Below are 18,110 nucleotides of genomic sequence, written 5' to 3' on the forward strand. Positions count from 1 at the left end.
ACTAAATGGGTAAATCCTGAGAACCTTATTTGGTGTTTATTCAGCCCTTGCTTACTGAGACAAACTCCCAAGGACAGAGTAAACACTGAGAGAGGACCTCAGACCTTCACCCACAGTTATAAACAATGAACTCAGCAGAAACTGTGATTCCAGCCGACAGTGGGAGAAAAGCAGCAGCTCCTGCTGCTTCTCCTCATGAGCTTCTCCTCATTTTGCTTCCAGAATGATTGTACAAGAAGAGATTTACTTTCTCCCTAATAAGACTTGCCCCATTGAAGACCTTCCCCCACCTGCAGCTGGAGCAGCACCAGGAAACTTACATGAAGAACTACTGATTCATGAGAGGCTGAAAAAAATTGGAAATGGAGAAAAAAAAAGCCTTAGTAAGAGGCCTACTGCCCAAATGTTGATGAAGTTTGCCTGACTGAGGGATATGTTGCTGTTAAGAGAAGTAAAAAGATACTCAGAAATACCATTGCATCTATACCACATTGGACCATGGAGTCCTTAATACCCAGCACTCACATATCACACCTTTCATTAGAAAGAACTGTAGCTTCAGTTTCAGGCTCATATTGCAAGTACATATAGAAAGGCAACAGTCTGACAGAATCACACAGCAAACCAGCAACACTAACAAAATCTGGGATTTTGACCCCGAATTCCACGCTACCCATTGCAAATATGGCTAATACCAAAAATTTTAAAACTAACAGAAAACTATTAAGCTGTTTTTCATACAATTATTGTATTCTCTTGAAAATTCTATTTAATTGTTTCAGGGCCCAGAGATAAGCTAACCAATGACCAAGGGGACATCCCTAACTTCATTTGTATTTTAGTTATTCTTTTACAGTTCAGTTAAGATTGTGTAAGAAAGGGAGCACAAAAAGGAGTTCTTTTTGTTCACCATCAGATCTAGACACACAGAACAAGCAGGCTGTTCAGTAAATTCATACCTACACACAAAAACAAGATAAACAAGGGATCTGGAAAGGCTATTCATTATACATAGATATGACTGTGATCTGAGGGAAATCCCCTATCCAGCTCTCCTCAGAACAGAACACTCCAGGAAGACACTTGGGTTTGCTCAAGGCTGTGGGCTTCAGGCTAATACATTCTTCTGGGTCTAGAGAGGAGCAATCAGAACTGGTTAGTCTGCAGCGCTGATGAGAGTCTTGTACTTGTCAAATCTGATATCATCACTTTGAAGAATATAGAAAAGGAAAGATAAAAATATTCTGTTACAATGAAGGGCCACTGCTGCTGATAGACTTTCATGAACAAAAGTGAGAATAACGATACATAAAGAACGAATAAAAACTAAGTTGCTTTACCCTGTCCTCTACAGGGAGTGATGCTATGCTATCTGAACATCAATGAAAGAAGACAGTTTTATAACTTTCCCAGCTACAGAACCCAGAATACAGTCTCCTTCCTACAACAGAAGAAACAAAACCCTATTAAACTATACAACGGTTTTAGTTAGGAAATAAAGGTACAAGATACTAGCTTCTAGAGCTAGATCTACCAACCTTCACTCCCACACTGCTTTAAGCAGAGAGGCCCAAATTAGGCAGCCCAATATTTCCGGCAGCCAGACCAGATAAATCTTACTAGTGTCAGCGTAAGTATGTAAGAAGCTCAGTCTCTCTTGCTCACTCTAAGGCAAAACATGGAAAAAGGAGTGAGGAATGGGAAAGGAGCCCTATTAGCAGTCAGATCTGGAGGAAGCCCAACATAAGCCCTTATATCCATTGTGCTCACATCAAAAAGAATAGAAAATCCAAGGCAGGAAGAAAACAGATCTCTGGTTTACACACTGTTTATCACGCAGTGCAATACACTATTGTCTGTAGTGTGTAAATGCTGTCATTTTAGAACACAGAAGACCCTTGCAACATACAAGGCAAAATTTCCAACTCAAATGTCATAGAGTCCCAAAGCACTGCATAGGTGCAGTTTGTAAAAGTAAAGACATAACAATTAAAAACCTGCTACACTTCAGGTTTAGCTTCAGTCTCCCACCTAATGAAACTGGAATAACAGTTCCTACTCTCTTACTCCATTCATTCACTGTTGCAAAGAACCCCAAGACCACCAAAGAGAAGACAATGCAGAAAGGCTTAGTATTATAAATCTGACACCCTAATACATGGCTCTGTGTCACACAGGGTAGTTTGCAGTTAACCGCAGTATGGAAACCACCACATCTGTCGGAATTTTCAAAGCAAGCATTTTCACTAATGTCAGTGAGACGTCTCTGGACTACCAGCCTTCATATAGTCTCCAAGCAGAATATTTTTCAAAGCATTCACTCTGTCCACATCTATTCCTTGAAACTTTGAACTCAAATAATCTGTTCACAAAAGGGAAGGAGAGTTGACTGCACAGTTTTCTGGACATGCTGCTAAGCATTATCTAGTTTATGTACAATAGAGATTGTATTGCTTTCAGCTGCATTCCTCTGAACAGGTTGATTACCAGCAAAGCAATGGGGTGCGAAACTTGGATATTTCTGACAGGCATACACTAAATAGGAATGTCCTGTCCTCCCAGTCACCAAGACATACCTGAGCTTTGAACTATGTCAGGCCAGGAACAAAGGAATCTTGCTCGTAAGAAAAACTTTTAATAACTCATTTACAGAGAAAGCCTCCCTTTCATCTCTGCCAAGCTTTAGAAAAGGCTAGGAGGCAAGCAGAAATAAACATTATACAGACTCACCACTGCTGGCTCTAAAGTAAACTCTCCAACTTCCTATTTACATTTCAAGATCTTAAGCTTTGTGGTTTACTAGTTCTGCAAGTAAGTGCTTTGGGTTTTGGAGGCTGCCTGCACATGATCTCCCACCACTACTGAAGTCTTCCTAGCTTTTATTAATATAATAAGGAGGTCAGAAAAGCAACTACCTTTTATATACCCTGCTAGCAGAAATATTTTACTTCTTGCCTTTTAAAAACAAAACAAAGCAAACAAAGCATACAATGTCAAATTAATGCCAGCAAAGGGGATATTACAGTTTTGTTTGTTTCTTTTTCAAACCAAGGATGGTAGAACATGGAACAAGACAAGACTCATTAAAAAAGGGTGTGGAGGACTTCTCTGAGTGACAAGTAGAAGAAGGGGGCAATTTTATGAATATATAACGCTTCTAAGGCCATAGGCTGAAAATGCACCTAAACAGACTTTATGACCTTTTCCTCAGAAGGCTAAATCTGTGTACACTAAGGACGGGCAACCTGTAACAACAGTTGCGAAGTAAATGTGGTTTTCATTTCATGCAGCCCTCCCTGAATGTAAAACATCTTCATTAGCTGGGAAGTCAGCACTGTGACTGCTGCCAAATGCAATATATAAGCCAGCAGAACTGAACTGGATGAGGACAGAGCAAGGGAGAGGTTCCTGCGATACTAACTTTTTCTCCCATTTGAAAGACACTAGCCCTGTGACTCTGCAGAACAGGCCTTAGAGAAGACTATTAAAAAAACCAAAAGGGCAGGCGCTTATCCATTTCATAAAGCTTGCACAGCTCATCTGAAAAAGTTGTCTAGGCCCTAGCTTCAGTAGGTTTGCTTTTGGTTTGTTTTTTTTTTTATTCTTACTGTATTCATCCCCCTTCCCCCCACTCACTTGACCCTCCCCAAACCAGCCCCTTTCCCCTGGTCAGAAGGAGAACAAATTGCTGCCTTTGCTAAACCCTGGGTCACAGCCAGTTGGCACTCAGACATGCTGCCCCGGGCTTCTGGCCCTGTCCCCTCGGAAACTGCACGTTTCACGTCAGGGATGCATGTGCAGCAGTGACTGAAGAGTGCAAGGCTGAAGTGCTGCACGCAGTCCTCCGACTCACTCCAGAAACACATTGCTTAGTGCCATCCCACTAGATTAAATATAACTGGCAAAGCAAGTACCAGCCTATTTAGTCCCTGCAAGTTTTCCTCTCATCACAGATGATTTCAAGCAGCTGAGGAGTCCCTGTGTAGTAATTACTCAGAAGTCTGCTGCTTTAACAACGTGGCATGTTCTGAAGAGGAGACTCTCGTATCAGAGCCAAAATATACTGAATCCACTTGCTGGTCTGGCTCCCACCGAGATTACAGAGATCAGGCTATGAGAACACTTTGAGCCAGCATGTCTCTGCAGTCTCCACTCCAGGATGTACTGCAAAGGACACGTACTGTGCATGCTTTGGGGGTGGAAACGTGCTTTGCACTCTATTTGTGTGAACAAAGCTGGCAGCTTGGCCGGATATTGTGGAGCAAAGAAGCTCTATTGTGTTTGCCAGTCATCACGAGAATCAAATGAACAAATTTAGAATAAGCAAATTGGGATGAAGTTCCTTTAGCAGAAAACAGGCAAAGACTAGTCAGGCTTGGTAAAAGAGAATATGGGATATTCTTCCTGAAATAATCCATAATAAACACCGGTACAGCAAAATGATCTGCCCATTTTGCTGTTCATGTACTTGCTCAAGCACTGTCTTTTAGACCATGTAGTAAATCTGAAAACATAGAAGATAAATTACTTGTGCCTCTACAATTTAAAAAAAAATGACTCAATTATAAGCTTCAAACCACACACACGTCGTCACCTGCGGAAAAAAGAATTGCCCACCAAGCCAGGTGAGTCAGTTCCCAATGACAAGAATCAGAGAAGTAACACAAACAGATGCAAAGGAAAAGACTCCATCTAAATGTGAAAGGATTCTCTGACAGAAAAAATACCAGACACTCTGGACAGTAAGGAACACAAACCTTTTATATTTGGGACTCAAAATGCTAGTAAATTTGGACTCGCCCTGGCTCGGTAAGCTGAAATCAAGCCAGACAATGTTCCCATTAGAAGCTGCCCTGGCTACTTACTACAGCTGCGAATCCAAAAAGGTGTTAGAGCAAGAATGACAAATATTTTCATAACGGAAAAACTGTTCTGCGACAAGTGCAAAGCAGAACTCTGATCTCTGAGCCTAATTCACCACAAAATAGGCAGAAATGAGAGTTTATACATGTTTTATGAACAGGGCTGTTTTATATGGATCTCTCCTACTTTATTCAATATGCATAAATAGCACATATCCTGTATGCATACCAGATTAGCAAGGGCCCCATACTGCAGACAACAAAAAAGAAGATGGGGTGTTGCAGAAGATGATCCCTGCTCTCTCTCACAATGGGCTTCAATATTTCTGGATCTTGCAGCTCTGCATGCATGTCCCCCCTGTCCTCCATAACAGTCTTGGTCTGGGGGAAGAGGCCCTATGCCCTAGTGACTCCAAAACCCTCAGCACTCTCAATATTCCCAACCTCAGACCTATAATTTTTTTTCTGCTTACCATTTTAAATTACTTCAAATTCCTTTCACAACGTCTGGCTACCAAAATCCAGTCCCAGTCCGGTCCCAGTCTGTCAGGTGTGACATAAGTTTATTCAAAGCTGAACTCTCTTTGACAAAAAACTTACAGTCCAATGGAACATTTTACTTTGAGGAAAAAAAAAGTTTTACAATGTGAATTTAGTGCCCAAAAGAGTGCTATGCTGATATCAGGTATGGGAAACTGCAAGATTTATCTGCGAGAAAGAAGGAGCAGTACTACTAGATCACTTGCTCCAAGGAATGCTAGGAAATTTCTGTGTACAAGTACCGTGTCACACCACTTGTTCATATTACTGTTTTGCTGTTTGCTAACTGGCACTTGAGAGTTAACTCAATTCTTCATGGTTTTACACATCTGCAAAAGGTAAGCATGCTTGTGTTCAGGACTGGGACAAGATAATACAGATATCTGTACCCAAAATCCCTCCAATCACATAAAGGTTTAAGAAGAAAACAAAGGATTTTTGAAACCTTTAGTATATCCCATAAAACCCATAAGACACTGGCAGGAGCACAGGCTTTTAGGGAAACCAATTACCTTATTCCCAGAGGCTAGGGCATGTCTATTAGACCCATGCAAGCTGCTAGTTAGGAATAACACTCAAACTCCTATTTCAAGGCCTCAAACCTGCTGTTATTTTACTGTGAAAAACTACTCACACGTTTTGGTAGTCTCCATGGCTACACAAGGAAAGCCTCCTAAAAGTTCCAAAAGTAAATGTGGGTGCTGGAGCTTGCAGACCCTGTCTACAAAGCATGATGACATGCAGCAGCCCACTCAGAAAAGTCAGCCACTGACTCTCCGTCACTTGAAAGGAATACCTACGCTCCACAGTCAGATCAAAGCTGCAGCAAATGATCTCAGCCCTAAACTAAGGGACAATCCTTCACAAGTAAAAGGACAGCTTATTTGCCATTCCAAATGCAAATTCTGCCAATGACTTTTGCTAGGGCAAAGGAGGCCGCAGAGAATCATGTAAAATGAATAACTGTCCAAAAATATTCAGAAAACCATCTTTTATTTTCTTCTTCCTCATGGATAATGGATGAGCTCTGAGGTGGCAATGACTTTCAGCAACTACCAACTCAGACCTGGGCTTGAATCAGTAACGTAACTACAGCATGCTTTTTTGCTTCTTTCATGAGCTATTCAAGTATCTCAACAGAAACACAAAAGAGTTTGAGTGTGTCTGATTACCCCAAACTCTCAGTGGTTAATTCCAAAAGCATATCCTCACTTAAAAATGGTAGTTCTACCACAAATTAAACTATTATAGCCATGAGTAAAATTAGGTTCCACATTTGTACTTTCTAAAATATCAAAGGCATGATTAGCAAAGTCTTTTGTCCAAGATCTCTAGAGACCTTGAGGTAATTAAAACTTTCTCTTGAAAGTTTAACATAAATGCTGTGTTCAAGCAATACCTGCTTCGGTGACTCATGGAGTATTGGGTCTAGATAATGGAAATGCTGTACCAACACACATACACCAACAGTAGTACCCCTGCCCTCAGCAAAAAAGGAGGAAGGGGGAAAAAGAAAGGCATAGCAGACAATTTTGAACAGTTTCCTGTTACAATCCCTTGAAAGAAATCCAACCATACTTTCACCCTGCTTTCTGTTTTCTGAATTTCTCCTGACAGTTGGCGCTTTCGTTTGCCAGAACCACAACAAAGGATGGCCTTGAGTTTCCACACAGGCCATTTTCTCCCTCTCTCGCCTCTGATCATCTCACAAAGGTATTATTGTTGCTGCCTCACTGGGGCTCAGTGCACCTGAGGCAGATCAAAGGCACTTTTTAATGCCCGCCTGACCACACAGGTCTCTCTCCCACTGCATTAAATTAAACTCGATGATTAATCTCTGCAGCCCTGAGGGTCCCTTGGTGCATACCAAGAGAGAAAATATATATTTCTATCAAAACACAAGTATAATATACTTTCATTTTATAGCCCTAATTAAAAAAAGGAACAGCTAATTTCAGCCAAATGCAGCTGCATACAGATCTCATTAAAACACAAATACAACTGCTCTGTGTGCTCTACATTCACTTCATGCAGACTATGCAGGTAATAGATAAAAGAACAGTAAACCAAAGTCCTTTCACAGATTAAACGCAGAGGTTTAGAATTTGCTTATTTTCTGCTGGCTAGAGATTGTTATATCTCTGAGCAGATGAGCGAAGGAAGGCAGTTAAGGAAATGATTATAAAATGCTGAGTAGTTACATTTAAATAAAAATCTACTTAAATCTAGCCAAAAATTGCACAAGCATCTGTTCCCAAGTTTGCATTCAAGTGATTAAGAGCCTTAAAAAGTTCTACATTGTCTATGGTGTACAGTCTGTGTATGACTTTGGGGTTGCTTTAGTGACAGAACAGAACATTGATTAATATCAGCATGGACTTTATTGCAAACTTCTGCTACATTAGCATATTTAATGGAGCCATACCTCTCACAGTCGTGGAGTATGCACACAAAAAGTACCAGGAAAGTGTTTACACTGATATGCCATACTCTAGCTTGGGAAGCAAGATGAACTATAGCGAACTGGGTCTACATTAGAATTTACTAATATACATATATTAAAAAATAATAAATAACCACATACATGGCCTCCTCCAGGTCTGGTTATACTAAAGGAATAAGTTAGAGCCAGCTGGCCCATTTCCAGCTGCTCAACATTGCCCTTAGACCTTTTGGGGAAACGGTCTGCGAGCTCCTCAGCTCATTTTGATCCAGTATTACGTCTCTATTAACCCAACTCATTTTAACAATTTAAACTAACTCAGCTAATGGAACAGGTTAGGAAGAGTTCATATAAACAGCTTCCACTGAAAGGGCAGAAACCTCCATCAAAAAAACCTGGGAATAATAAAAGTAGTGGTAGGATCGAAGGGTGACTTCTTTCCCCAGAGCTGGTGCAATACCTGCCTGGTGATAGACAAAGAGATACCAACCTAATTTTTCAGAGATCGAGTTAAGCTAAGAGTGGTGGAGTTTCAGGTTTGAAACTCTTGCTTAGGAAGGAATCCAAATATATTCCAACCGGTCTACAGGATTTAAGTTTTTGTTAAATGCTCTGCTTCACAATACTGGGATTATTCACCTCTTTAAATTCAATCATGTGCTTAAATGCTTTGCTGAACTACAATCCATGTGACAAGATCACCATTTATTCATGCTCAAGATCACCATGTATCCATGCTGTTACTACGAAGACAACTTAACTTACTGTTAAGCCTTATGTTTTATTATCAGTTTCCTTCCTTTCTCTTTACGGGAGCTCTCTCCATGAAGCATATTAGTCCTCTTTAACACCTCTAGCACTCCCATTGCCATTTGCTCATTTTGGAAAAATCCAAGTTATAATCAGCCTAAATTTAAGATCAAAATGAGTTTTAAATAAAAAAATGTGGCAGAAAAGGGTACTTATCTAAATGGAATGCTTTCAGACTCATACATTTTAAAAAGGCACAATTTCAAAAGCAGACACTAAATTTTAATTGCAATCTCAGAAAAAGCTTTTGTATTAATTCACTGAGAAAAGTTAGCAAAGTGAAAATTGCTTATTGGGGTTTTTCTTTTTAGTCATGATACGTATCATAATTCTATATATCATGGCAACTTTCAGAGGTAGAAGGATTTATATTGATTAAGTGAAGAAGTGGGAGAGAAGGGCTGTGACTGAAGACATGCACTCTTTCTCCAAAGACACTATTCTATAACACGCTAGTGACAGGCCTGTCACAGACAACTCAAGCTCAGAGACTTTGGCTCAGATTTCAGGCTGCTCTTTAAGCCACTCTAGCATTGTGGATTTTACTTTCCATGACGTTTTTCAGTATTGATTTCTACTACTATTAAAGTTCTTGCTTAAAAGCAAATGCATGGTAATATATAATTAATATCCAAAGGTAAAGATAGAGTTACCAGAAAAAAAATTCAAGGAAAAGAATGAGAAGGACAAAGGTCATTTTTCCCTTCAAAAATATTAGTATATCTTGTACAAATCAGGATTATGCATACAACCTACCCCCATGTGGCATGAAGATGTTCCACAGATCATAGCAACTCGGGATGTAATCGGCTGGTTCTCACATGGCAGGTTATGTCCTTTCACATCTGCTCCAATTACTCCTATTAAAATAAAATTAAAATTCTATTTTAAAAAAGAGCAAGCCAACCCTCACAAAACAGAGCTTTTCCACACACAAATAATTGCTGAGTGTCTCAGATCATTGCCACAAATCAAAGAAAGTCTATTTAGTCAATAAACAAAGTTATTTTATCAAATCAGATTAAAGTGTATTTTTACTCCAGATACATGAGGCACAAGATGATTTCTTCTAGGTTCATGTTTATCATCATGATTTGTATATGTTAACTATAACCTGATCTTTATTCTCTAGGTAGTACACTAACATGCAGAATAAAAGACTGCCCTGTTGTGACAGGCAGTTCAGTAGACTGCAGATATGTTTATTTGTTCACAGTTTATCATGCACATACTGTATGATGTGTTTTGTCAGGGGATGAGTTGGAGAAAGGGGTAACTTGGCAGGAGACTGGAAGGTTGCCAGTTTTGTTGTCCTGACTGCTGCTGCTGTTCTGTCCATTTTAGACAGAAGCATCTAAAGGAAGATCACTCCTTCCCTAAGAGGAACTGTGCTTGGCTATGAGGAGCTTCTGCGTGTGGGACAGGACAGGAAGGAGGACAAACTCAGCAAGCACTCAGCCCACAGCAGAAACATACACTAGGAGATCACAGAATCACAGAACGGTAAGGGTTGGAAGGGACCTCTGGAGATCGTCTTGTTGAACCCCCTGCTTCAGCAGGCACACCTAGAGCAGGGGGCACAGGAACGCGTCCAGGTGGGTTTTCAATGTCTCCAGGGAAGGAGGCTCCACCACCTCCCTGGGCAGCCTGTGCCACTGCTCTGTCACCCTCACAGGAAAGAAATTTTTTCTCATATTGAGGTGGAACTTCCTGTGTTTCAGTTTGTGCCCATTGCCCCTCGTCCTGTCATTGGGCACCACTGAAAAGAGTCTGCCCCCATCCTCTTGACACCCACCCTTTGTATATTTATAGGTATTGATGAAATCCCCCCTCAGTCTTCTCTTCTCAAGGCTGAACAGATCCAGCTCTCAGCTTTTGGAGATGCTCCAGCCCCCTGATTATCTTGGTAGCTCTCTGCTGGACCTGCTCCTTCTTAGGAGGACCCTGTCCTTCTTAGGTGCCAGAGAAGAGCCAGGAGCTTGCTTACAGAATGGGGGAGACCTACAGCCAACCTTCAGCATGCATCACATGCTTAACTCACTTGAGGCTAAAGTGGAAATTCAGCCCTCTCCTCCTCCTCTCCTAGGCTGCATTCTTGCATCACGTTGTGCTGCACCCAGCAAAATGCAGCAGCCCAACAAGTAATATTATTTTGTCTGTCTTTTTTTTTTTTTTTTTTTTTTTTCTTAAGCATTACTTTTTAACTGGCAAACTGGTCACCAGACTGTGCATTGAATCTGCATCTGCAGTGCCCAGTCTGGTGACCAGTTTGTCAATCCTGCTAACAACAACAACAAAAAAGGTATCTTTCTCCTCACTGCAGAAAGAACATGAAAGCATTTGCTGGACACTGTAAAAGATGCCAAGTGTTACTGGTGGTTAGTATGCTACACTTCATTAACACCTTCTTGATTAGGTCACCACTGCAAGATTCTGTTATTAACTCAGTCTGTTGGGGTTTACCTTATCATGGTTGCCATAGATATAATGGTATTATCATCATTGAAAGTTACCTAAATAAGCAGAAAATTAAGATCTAAAACTGTACAGTCTTTAAAAATCTATCCTTATGTCCCTTTATCCTAGCTGGCTTGTAACTATGTAGTAGTATAGGTGTCATACACAGAGTTTATTTGTCAGGAACAAAAGCAAGCTAAAAGTATGGTTTCTACCTCTTATGCTTTATTTTTCACTGCTCAAACACAGATATGCATGAGTTCATATTAAGAATTTTGGATAGGATTGTCTAAAAGGCAATTTCCTGTACTAGGCAACACTATTAGAATTTCTGAAAGGAGTTAAAAATATTGTTCACACTTCAGAGGGAACAAATCTATTAAACTGACTTGTCAGCATATGTTGCAAATGTATTTTCAGAAACAACAAAATTGAAGAGCCTCATGTTTAGATATTTTTAATCACTAAGAAAACATGCATTCTGCAAAATGTGCATTCTGGACCTTTTTTAAATCAGGGGGATTTTGTCAGTGGCTTTACTAGTGTTTACAGTTGCTAAATTCTTCCTATTTGTGATTAATTGAAGTCAGACAGCAAATAAGTCTGAAACATTCTTATAACAATGAAAGCTTAGATACTTTAGTCACTAAAAATAATTTTATTGCTGTTAAAAGTCACCTTCACCTTTAACTTAGAATTTTTCATACTCTGAGGCAGACTCAAAATCTTTTTAAGATTCTCAAGAGAGACTGAGAACAAGAAGTCTGTATACCTCACAAACTGTAGGAGAGATTTTAGAAAAGCAGGCAATGCTTAGCATGTGTATTTTTGGATCTCTTCCACAGTGACAAAGTATTTTAGATACTGTACAATAAATGATCTATTTCTGCTGAAACAATGCCGATGTCTTTTCAAAAGGTGCAATGTAAACATTATTTTTATGAGGCCAGTCCTTTGGGACTAACCTCCCATACTCACATTTTTATCTGTCGGCTCTTTTAAATGGGTACAGTAGGTCAAAATGTAAGACATAACTACTCAGCTTTTAGATTTTTACTTTTCCATAATAGGTATCAGATGGACTGATTCAGGAGTCATAGAAGACCTCCACAGACATACATATTGCTTATTTCTTTATCTTTACCTTATTTTACTCGAAACTTTGAAGCCTTCATAAGCCTTAGGAACCTGTCCAGCAAAAACAGACTTTATATCCAGCCAAAAGCAGATCTGAACAGTGAGCCAAGAGTTATTAACACTGAAAACAAGATGTCCATCATGTCATTTTGGTTTAGCCTGCAGGATATGAAAGAGCCCTTTTCGTTACTCTGCTGTTACAGATTATTTTTTAAACAGCCAGCAGAATGTGTCCAAGAACAAGAATAATGACACCCACTGGATGTTGTTGTCTCACAAACTAATCTAGTGCTTACTAATATACAAGTCATATCCTTCAAACAAATTGTAAATCTCAATATTTCAATACAGATCACAGCAGAGTGAGCACTAAAACACATCACTACCTCTTCAAAACAGAAGTTTTACATAAACTACAAGAGTAGTTTATTTCCAGTATTTTCACATTTTAATTCAGTTTCAAATATCTCTTCTCCATTTTCTTTTCTTCTATGCCCCTTTTATCATTATTAAAAGATTAATATGCTTTAGTGCATTGCCATCCTTAATATCCTTTAATTAGAACAAAAATTCACTTCCTAGTTCTAGTATCTGTGTTCTCCTTTTGCTTTTCTGTTTTTCTTTCAGGATTTTCAGCTCTGTATTCTACACACTGTAGGTTAAACTAGACTTGAAAAAGGTTAAGGTTCTTGTTATTAACAGCTATGGATGAAGAGCTATTCAGTATTTGAGATGTAGCAGGACTATTCATTCTCTTTACATACATTTGCAATCTCTAGCTCTCCTTTTGCTCCTGCTGTCTCTTTTGCTATCCAAATCTTTTCCTTTTTACTGTCTTTTCTACTAGTTTCCCTACCTATTTATTCCCCATTCCAGATTCAAGGATAAGTTCCATCTTAAATCTTCCTCTTTTCCCAGACTCTACTCAGTTGTCATATGATTAGTATGCAGGTTCTCCCATTGTGTTATTGACTCCTCCCTCTGTAATGCATCTCTCCCTCCCTAACAACAACCTATACATTGCTTTTCTCCTGGCAATGATTTCAGTTGTCTGCTAGTGTTTGGGGTGCCATCTGGGAAAACATATTCTGATAAACAGGACTAGCAGAAGCAGACTGTCTCTATCCACTGAAATCTTACTCTGTTGGATGCCAGTACCTATGTATTTCTAATGTTAGAGTTTCTTTACACAAGACTATAGCAAATGAACAGGTCTCTATTCTTCTTTAAATTCAATTCATTGATTTCAGCATATGAAATTTACTGGGCAAACTTTTTGTGCTCTGAATCCAGGACTCATATAATAATGCCAATTAAACAAGGACCCTTCACTGTCATTTTCACGTGCTCTATGACAATCCATTTTTTCAGCAAGTTCATTATTTCAGGCCAGCTTATTATTACATGCTTTTCAAGAACACAAAACTGCTAGGGCACATAGTTTTAAACACATTTTTATGCAATTAGGATTTTTAAGTAAGTCACAACAGTAGGAGCACAACACATCTAAACTACGACACTAAAACTCAGTCTTCCTTTTTGCAGCTGGATCTCTATCTAATCCTTCTGAGGTAATAAGAAAAGCAATCTACATGATTACCTAACCTCACCAGAAGCAGTTATCAGAAGGAGAGTAAATGGATTTGAACATTTGAAAAGTTGCAGGCTACAACTTCTAGAAGAACAAATGAAATTTAAAACACCACAAAATATTTGAAAAAAAACCTGGTAATTTAGCAGCTAATCATATTTAATTTAGACCTAGAGAAAAATACTTGGATGAGCAATAAATTTCCATTGAACAGTACTGTTTCAATAACACTGAAACTTTCTGAGGTAAGACTTTTTCTGAACTATCAAACTAAAAAAAAAAACCTCAATTTCCTGCTGAAAAAGTTACACTGAATCACTTTGTTATTGACTATATTTAGATAAGGCCAAACAGCATAGTACGAAAATGAAGCCATTGAGCCTCACCAAATATATTTCAACACAGTTGAAACAGGGTATATCAGAATATTGTGCTGGAAAAGAAAAAAATCTAAGCATCAGGCCTCCCACCCCAGTTATGGATAAAAAGTTCACAGTCACAGAAGGGGAATGCTGTGCAGTTCCCCCTCTACTTCTGTTTGCTAGTTTAGATACACAGTATTTATATATTCTAACCCCCTAGACGAAAAGCAGCGTTTTTGGTATATAGCCCACATTGTGCTAGCTTAAATGTATGTGAAAAAGTCTCTACTGCATTATTTAAACAAAGCATGAATCACTTCTAAAACTAAGAAGAATAACTATGAACAAGGTTCAGACATGAGACTTCTCCCTTAGGACGTTAATTTTTTATTATTATTTTTCTTGCCTACCCCCAAAATTTTGAGAAACAGAAGATGCAAACTCTCAGCATGTTGGCATGCCAACACAACGGTGTTTCATTTTAGGAATTCAAAACGGAATGAGCAGAAGTTAACAAACAATTTGCAAAACCAGAGAAAAGAAATAAATGGTGATAGCCCCTTTCTATAAACAGATATTCAATATTAGCAGTTGTTGTGAGGGGTTTTTTATTTTAGTTACACTATTTCATAAGAATAGCATCAGAGTGAATTGCTGGACACAAAACAGGCTGTGAGAAAAATCGCTTTCTAAAATTAATTCAATACATTCCTGCCTCCAAGAATAGTAAATATATGACTGAGTACCTAGTCCTCCAGCATGTGCATCAATGAGAGATGCTGCTACTGCAATCCCTTCAGGAAGACCAAGATCTTTTGCAGCTTCTGGCATTAGACCTTTTCCAACAGGCTCTCCAGGAGACAAGACGTGGTTTCCTGGGCAGACACAAGGAAAACCAAACACCTGTCAATTTACTAAACAGAAGAACAAACGTGTGTGTTATTACAAGAAGTCCCTTCCTCTCCCTCAAGTTAGTGTGGCATATTTAAAACAAAAAGGTGCATCAAAGAACTCTATCTGATTAAGAAGTATCTTTCATTATCTGTCTTTATATTAAATATAACCATGCTAAATCAGGCTGTCCCATAGCAATTTGAGAGTTCAAAAGTATTCAATGTCCTATCTAGCCACAGAGAAAGATTTCGCCACAAGCAATTAATTTCTGCTTGGCATCTTTCCAAGAGATATGCAACACTTACACAGAAATCCCGAGCTCTTGTGGTAGTTACTGACTAGGCTGCCTGCAGCCATTCTCTGTGCATGTGAACAAGATTCAGCTCAGTGCATGCTCACAACTGAAAACTTCACCTGTTGCACAAGGCATGGGTCATTTTTTTTCCACTTCCATCCATTCCAGCAGTTTCTACCAGGAATAAGGTGGCTATAGTAACAGAAACTCTGAAAAAGAAACTGGCTTAAGCAGCAAATTCCTCCTATTGCAGCTGTATTTCCTCACAGACTTAAATAATCCTTTTGAGTCTTCACTGGCCTTATGAAATATGAAGAACATTACTGTCACCCTGAACACAAGCAACGCAACCCTTCCCTCTCAGTCCTGCCACCAGGGAGCCTGGTGGCAGGTCCCATCTGCATTGGTCTCCACTACCATAATGCACATTAAGTTTGTCTTGCAAAAAGAGATTGTTTCAATAATTAAAGCATGGTGACGGAGGTTGCTCAGAGCTTAGAACAACATATCTAGATTCACTAAACTTTCACAATTTAAGCCTCCTCTGTGGCTGCTGAGTACAACCACAGCCAAAGCAATGAGACTGACAGCTCCTGGAGCCACACACGCTTCCCTATGTATCTAAAGATTTGGTGTGTGAGAGGCAGCGAAAGGCACAGTGGGAGCTCCCATATATCTCCCTGCCAATAACATGGCTCTTGGTACATACATGTAGCTTTTACTAAATTCAAAAAATCATCTAGGCAGAGTTGACAAAACTCCTTTTTAAAATAAAGCAAGCTACAGTCAATTCTATTGAGAATGTTATACCTAAAGCACATTTGGATGTGTAGAAAGGAAGTAAAACATCCTCCAAATAGAGATTAATTAAGAAGAATAGCATATCATAAAATATCAGGAATACACTAATGACCATGAGCATAATCTTCTAGAAATACAGGTATACCACCTTACTGTTAGATGAAAGGAAGGTTATGATATTAAATTCACAGGTAGAAAATGGGTCTTCAATTTTATGTATCACTTAGATCTTTGTCTTTGCTGTAAATTATGCTGGTTCTTCACTTTAAGGAAGATGCCCACTTCCTGACAGATGCAGTGTACGGAGCACTTTGTGACTAGACAGCACACACAACTTCTCAGTGTTTGTTTCTCCAGGTTTCGATTCTGTTGACAGCCACACCACTGCCTCTGAGATGCTAGGCTGAATCTCATACTGGATATTTAAAACAAGTATGTAAAGCCAAAGCATTTGCACTTGACTTTGGGTTTATATTCAAATACTGGGGGCAGTAACCAAAGCTCACCATTTACCTTATAGAGAAGGAAGTGACAACATCAAACTATCTCCTTACAGGAAAAAAAAAGTCTATATTTTATTAATTCTTAGTGTAAAGCCAGAACATTCTGCTAGCTTTTTCAAGAGGTGTATCTTTTGCATTTTTTCCCCAATAATTTGGAGAGAAGTATTGTTTATCTTTAAGATAACTTTTGTATTACCTTTCTAGGTTTTTAAGACATTGGGGAATAGTACCAGAAAAAACAAAGTTGTCTGGTTCTCCTGACATTCAAAGACCCTGAAGGTGGAAGGAAGTTCAAAAGAGTTCATGCAGCTAAAACCACATCTTTTTCTTCAGAATCATTTCCCTGACCTGAAAGCATACAAATATCTTGTATATACAGCATAAGATTAAATTAATCTGAAATAAAACCTCTTTCCAGGCACTCAATTCCATGGTTGGCCTGTTTGTATCAGTCACACTTGTCAAACATTTTAGTGTGCAATTATTATGTGGTTAAACTCCATTTTTGAGATCAGGGCTAATATTAGACAAAATCTTTTCCTATCAGCTTCTCAATTACTGTATTTCTACTTAATGAGCACTAAGGGACCCATTTCAGAGGTAAAGATAATCCCCTCTTCTACAGCAGCAGTAGAAAATCACCCTATAGTTTCCTTTGATATTAGTTATATATCAGAACAACCAGGAGCATTGCTACCCACCATGGACAAAGAGTATGCGAGAATGTGCAGGGATGGGTTTCTTGTGATTTGAAAATGCAGCATAAAAATCTTGCATTTAAAAAAAAGAGATTAATTAACAGGAGAGTATGTCCCATCCGTTTTAGGAGTCAAGGTGAAGAGTTACTCCTTGACTGAAAGCACTTCCTAACCTCCTCAGCTGAAAGCACTGCGACAGCAGTCAGAAGTCAGCCATGACAGGGATTGCGAAGGAGAATCTTCTAGGTCACCCAACATTCAGGGAGAACAGAAAAGAGGTGCCAGCAAGTGAGCGCAGTTGGGGGAGGATACTGATTCTGTCCCCCTACTTCATCCTCCCAGCTTCAGAAATCAATTAAAGCTCTGCTACACCCATACGATACATTCACAAGGAGCTTTGTAAAAGGGAAGAAGCAGGCTCTGCATGGGCACTCTTTCTGTCATCATGGAAATTGCCTCCCCACCCACACAAGTGAGAGTAAGTAGGTGTGGAATGGGCAGAGCCTTGACTTAACCACATGGGTAGAGACCTGAAAAGGGAGTTGTAATTCTCATGGTTTACTCTTCACTGAAAAACTAGAAAACAGCTAAGCATCAGTATGCCTAGAATCTGTAAGTATAAAGCTATTAAATGAAAAAATAAAAAACACAAAAAGCAACTAAAGAGGAGCCACAATTAAAAATTAAAGCATTTGAAACAGACTGTACTCCAGTACT

At 39.2% G+C, this 18,110-nt stretch overlaps 1 protein-coding gene across 9 annotated transcripts in view; it reads right to left on the reverse strand.

Annotated features, from left to right (window-relative positions):
• Positions 1 to 18,110, reverse strand: part of FGGY (FGGY carbohydrate kinase domain containing) — a 328,075-nt gene that overhangs the window by 61,688 nt on the left and 248,277 nt on the right. For 7 of the 9 annotated variants that reach the window (XM_064454957.1, XM_064454956.1, XM_064454961.1 and 4 more), the window contains 2 exons: positions 14,949 to 15,077; positions 9,412 to 9,515 (listed from right to left, as the gene is read on the reverse strand). In XM_064454957.1, the coding sequence (XP_064311027.1) occupies positions 9,412 to 9,515; positions 14,949 to 15,077 (233 nt within the window). Of the gene's footprint in view, positions 1 to 9,411; positions 9,516 to 14,948; positions 15,078 to 18,110 lie in introns of those variants that run through there. The other 2 variants (XM_064454960.1, XM_064454964.1) reach the window with 2 other exon arrangements.

This window comes from Phalacrocorax carbo, chromosome 6 (assembly GCF_963921805.1).
Source record: "Phalacrocorax carbo chromosome 6, bPhaCar2.1, whole genome shotgun sequence".
Lineage (NCBI taxonomy): Eukaryota > Metazoa > Chordata > Aves > Suliformes > Phalacrocoracidae > Phalacrocorax > Phalacrocorax carbo.